Source organism: Arachis stenosperma, chromosome 6 (assembly GCF_014773155.1).
Source record: "Arachis stenosperma cultivar V10309 chromosome 6, arast.V10309.gnm1.PFL2, whole genome shotgun sequence".
In the NCBI taxonomy this organism is placed as follows: Eukaryota; Viridiplantae; Streptophyta; class Magnoliopsida; order Fabales; family Fabaceae; genus Arachis; species Arachis stenosperma.
Window position 1 is genome coordinate 133982813 of NC_080382.1, and position 5262 is coordinate 133988074.

The window sequence follows — 5262 nt, forward strand, 5'->3', positions numbered from 1 at the left end:
GGTCCTACGTATTTGTGAAATTAATGTTTTTTGAATATTTATTTATATAAAAAAGTCCAACAATATCTGTATTAAGAGACTGCCTTAAGGCAGCAAGAGTGTGGATACAAATGTTAAATCTCGGAACTGTCTCCCACTTTTTTAATCAGAATTAGAGGATTAGATAGTTAATAATCTGAGCAACAGATATGGGAAGGACTCTCAATATAAATGAGCATATGTCTTTCTAACTACTTGCTGGTAGATCTGAAAATGGAGATGTCAGGAGATTTTCAACTCTTCATACTCTAGATCTAACAATCCTAAATTCTAAATACTAGAATACATTATAAAAAATAAGTAAGCACTCATAAATAAAAAGCAGTCACATATAGCAAGAACAACAACAAAAAGATACAAATAAATTAAAAACCATTACTGCAGGGGTGGATCAAACTTAATACAGGCAGAGCATCTAACTACCAAAAACAAAGAGCAGGATGTGGATGTGGATGTGTGTTGTGTACTTATTTGGGAGAGTGGATTGTAGACGTTATTGCAGCGCAGAGTAAACGGAGATGCTTGGTATTCTTCATGGGTTGTGGATGGCTTGGAATATGGGTATGCACCGAGTCATGGTGGAAAATGATGCAGAAGAAGTACTTAGGTCTATCACAAAAAAAAATGAAATTAATTAGATCCATCATGAGATAATAAGAGAAATTGTTAAGATAAAATAAAGACGGTGGAAGCTAAGGTTTTACCATATTTATAGAGAAGTCAATTGAAGCGCTAATTGGTTGGCAAGGAGGAGTTTGGATGATGACTTGGGATTTAGGTTCCTAGATATAGCTCTCAAGAATTTAGAAACGCTATTACAAAAAGATGTTCAAGAGATTGTACTCATTCGTACTATTAATGTAGTTTAAAAGTGTAGATTATATTTTCTTTCTTGGACCTAGGCCTATTTTATTACAAAAAAAGATAGTATCAAATGAGCAATAAATAAAAAAAAACAAAATAAAAAAAATATACCTAAGTTAATATCTTACATCATCAATTCTGATAAAAATTATGAGTGCAATAATAAAAGATAAATATCATAAATTCTTAATTTTTAAATGATCAATTAATAAAATTTTTCAAAAATACTTTAGATAACATCTCATTTTTGTGGAATAAATTTAACTTTTAACCTTTGTTATTTTATTATTAAGATAAAAAATAATGTTACAAATATAAATTTGTTTATAAATTAAGTCTAATTAAATGTTAATCATAATTAATTTTTTCATATTTAGCCGTGTAAGAGAGAGAGAGTCTGTAGGCTGTTGCAGACTTACAGTATAGGTAGGGCTAGAAGTGAGTCGAATTGAGGCGAGCTAGATTAAACTCAAGCTCGGCTCACAAAAATTGAGCTTGACTCATGGCTCGATTCATTAACAATCGAGCCTATTTCTTAAAAACTCCAGTTCGTCTCACTGAAAGCTCACGAGTTGGCTCAAGCTCACGAGTTGGCTTAAATAATAGAAATATAAATACATAATCTATAATTCTATATCAATAAATTATAACTTATATATTTTAAAAAATATTTAAAAAGATCAATTTTATATATTGTTATCTATCAATAAATTATAAATTTTTTATTTATGTCCTACATCAAAATTATATGTAAAAAATAAATATAAAATTTTAAATAATTAAGATTATTAATATAATATATATAATTACTATTTCATATATATGTATATAATATTAAAAGTATAGATTAAATGCATATAGGATATGTGTATTAATAATTATATATATAATCGAGTCAGTTCACGAGCTAATGAGTTAAACTCAAGCTTGACTCATTTAATTTATGAGCTCAATTTTAAATTCAAGCTTAGCTCACTAGCTCATAAGTTTAATTTATCAAACTATTAACGAGTCGAGCTCCAGCTCTAGTGGACTTGATTCACTTCCAGCCCTAAGTATAGGTTTGTACTAAGCTCTCCGCATCCGATCAGATCGTCCCCTCTCAAGCTCTCACTATCACTCTATTCCATTTCTTTCCACTTACGAACTGAACCTCTCCCCACCATGGCCAACCACCACCACCATCATCATCAACGACCGCATCGCCTCTCAGTTCCACCGCGCTCCACCTCCCCCACCACCTTCAGCTCCAGTCCCACACGCTACCCTTCGTTCCCATACACTTCTTCCTCATCGACTCCAACCGCAACCCCATCCAAAACCCGTCTCTCCACCATCCCCTCCTTCAAATCCTCATCCAAATCGAAATCGTCCCTCTCCTTCCTCTTCCTCCTCCTCCTCTCCCTTCGCTCCCTCTACTCCCTCCTCCCTTTTCTCCGCTCCTCCCCTTCCTTCTCCCTCTTCCCCTTCTCCTTCCTCCTCTCCCTCCTCTCCTTCCTCTTAACCCTCTCCTTCTCCCTCTTCTCGTCCCACTCTTCTCTCTTCTTCTCTTCTTCCAATTCCTTAGACCCTTTCAACCAACACAAACCGAAGCAGCCTCTTCTTGCGCTTTCTTCTTTAACACACTCTCAGCAGAGGCTTCTTGTCGCAAAATCAGTCCTTCTCGCTCTTGTTTTTCTCCTCCGCTTCCAGGCTCTCCGCTACTGCGGCACCGCCGCCACCATCCTCGCCGAGTTCACCGGGACCGTGGCAGCGCGGTTCTTTGCAGAGCGGAGGACTCAGAACTGGAACCGGTGGCGAAAATTGCGTGGCTTCGGAACTCTGATTTTGGGATTGTTTATGCTGGCTTTTGGTTGGGATAAAGAAGAGTGCTTCCCTTTGTCTAACAAATTGGGGAAGATGATTCTCCCGAGCGAAAGCTGTGTGGCGATTTGGCCAATGCTGCTTCCATTTGTGGCTGGGTTTATCGGTTGTTACGAAAGAATTTCGATGGATTGGGGAACGATTAGGCAGCTAGGTCAAAAACGGGTACGGCTAATTACTCTGTTTTTCACTACAATTGTGCTTCTTGTTCCTGCTCTAGTTAGTTTTTTCGTGTTTGAATCTGAAGAAGATAGTGTTTCCTTTGGAGATTTGGCTTGGCCTTTGGTTAATACTGTTGCGTTCGCTGTGATTTTGAGTGAGAATTACACCAATGATGAGAAGCTGGTGAGTTCTAAGGACACTCAGAGGGAGTATTTGGTCACTTTTGTGTGTATATTATTATTGCAGCTTTTCTATTTCCCCGAACTTTCGCTTTGGGGTTTGTTGCTTTGTGGTTTATTGCTGTACATTGCTGTTAGAGACTTAGATCCTTTTCGCCATGATGTTGCTGGATCTAGGGAGGAGTCCTCGGAGTTCTTGTCTGATATGATTATGAAGCCTATTAGGCATATTTTGAGCGAGAGGAAATCGCGGAAAATCGCGCTCTTTCTCTTGATCAACACTGGGTATATGGTTGTGGAATTTGTTGCAGGATTTATGAGTAATAGTCTTGGGCTGATATCGGATGCGTGTCACATGTTGTTTGATTGTGCTGCTTTGGCCATTGGGCTGTATGCTTCATATATATCTCGTTTACCTGCAAATAATTACTATTACTATGGCCGCGGAAGGTTTGAGGTTCTGTCGGGGTATGCAAATGCTGTTTTTCTTGTTCTTGTGGGAGCTTTGATAGTGGTGGAGTCTTTTGAGAGGATATTGGATCCTCAAGAAATATCAACGAGTAGTTTGTTAGTTGTGTCTATCGGAGGGCTTTTAGTCAATATGATTGGCTTGATATTCTTTCATGAGGAACATCATCATGCCCATGGAGGGTCTGGATCATGCTCTCACTCTCACTCTCACTCTCACTCTCACTCGCACTCGCACTCAGAGTTACATACTCATCACTCCCACCATTCCCATGGTAAACAACATCATCACCATGCCATACATGGAAGCAATCAAGAGCGAACTAATGTTTCTGGTGGTTGCCAAGAAAATTCATGCCATGGTGATTCTGGTAATCACCATCACTGCAATCATCCAGTGAAGGGCGACTGTCATGCAGACAGTCATGGGATTCAGAGCATTCAGCATCATGAGAACACCAACTGCCATGAACATCAACACGAACATCATCATAATCATGACCATCACCATGCTAACCACCATTGTCATGAAGCTTCAGTTGCTCACTGCTTGGATGTTATCGATGTTGCCAAATCTCATTGTGAAGGAGTGAACTCTACTGGACATTGCGATTCAGAGCTATGGGAATCGTATACTAAAGCAGAGGAGCAGCGAGAGCACAGCCATCACCATATTGATCACAATATGGAAGGCATATTCTTGCATGTTCTTGCAGACACGATGGGGAGTGTTGGCGTCGTTATATCTACCCTATTAATAAAGTACAAGGGATGGCTTGTTGCTGATCCCGCCTGCTCAATTTTCATTTCGGTTTTAATTGTATCCTCTGTAATACCTTTACTCAGAAATTCAGCCGAAATTTTGCTCCAGAGAGTTCCGAGGGCGCATGAACATGAACTCAAGGATGTGTTAACTGATATAGTGAAGATAAAAGGTGTTTCCGGCATTCAAAAGTTTCACGTATGGAGCTTAACAAACACAGATGTAGTTGGGACACTTCATCTACATGTGTCAACAGACAGTGACAAAGTGTCTGCAAAGTCTCAAGTTTCTCGTTTATTGCATAATGCTGGAATCAAGGATTTAACCTTGCAAGTTGAATGTGTTAGATAGTATTTATTTTACATTGAATGTGGTTTACATATTTTTGTGTAAATGTAACAAATTTGCAAGTGCTAGGCTTGCCAAACTGATATTTTAGGTTGTATAGTCTTATTTGTACGAAAAATGAGATTAAGCATCCAAAGGTTAAAGTTCTTTGCTCAAATGTGATCTATCATGGTTTCTCTTGGAAAATTGTCTGCGACTCTCAAGGCAGTTTACTTATTATTACTTTGGAAAAGTCTCATAAAATCAGTCCATAGCATCGGTTTCATGTGCGCCATCAGGCTTGTTTTTGAAGCACTTCATTACCATTTCTCCTTGCAATGATGTGCTGCCTTATTGGATTAGAACAATGATATGATTTGATGTATCTTTAATGTTTTACATAAATATCTAATTATACCTAAAAGTTATGATTTGTAATACAACTGTGAAATTACAAGTAGCCACCTATTTGGGAAGTATTTTTCTCCAATCCCATTCCTTTATCGAACTCTTGTCCGCCTATTTGTCTCAATTACACAAAAATATGCAATTAACAATACAAAACTATTCTTAACATAGTTAATTAGACTTCAACTA

At 37.9% G+C, this 5262-nt stretch overlaps 1 protein-coding gene across 1 annotated transcript; it reads left to right on the top strand.

Annotated features, from left to right (window-relative positions):
- The first annotated feature begins 2016 nt into the window (after positions 1-2016).
- Positions 2017-4948, top strand: LOC130936847 (uncharacterized). Its single transcript, XM_057867008.1, has one exon. The coding sequence runs from the start codon at positions 2068-2070 to the stop codon at positions 4687-4689; it is 2622 nt and encodes an 873-aa protein (XP_057722991.1). The 5' UTR covers positions 2017-2067; the 3' UTR covers positions 4690-4948.
- The last annotated feature ends 314 nt before the right edge of the window (positions 4949-5262 follow it).

Bases quoted from the DNA above. Each gene is read 5' to 3' on its own strand.
- LOC130936847 (XM_057867008.1), top strand. From the start codon at position 2,068: ATGGCCAACCACCACCACCATCATCATCAACGACCGCATCGCCTCTCA.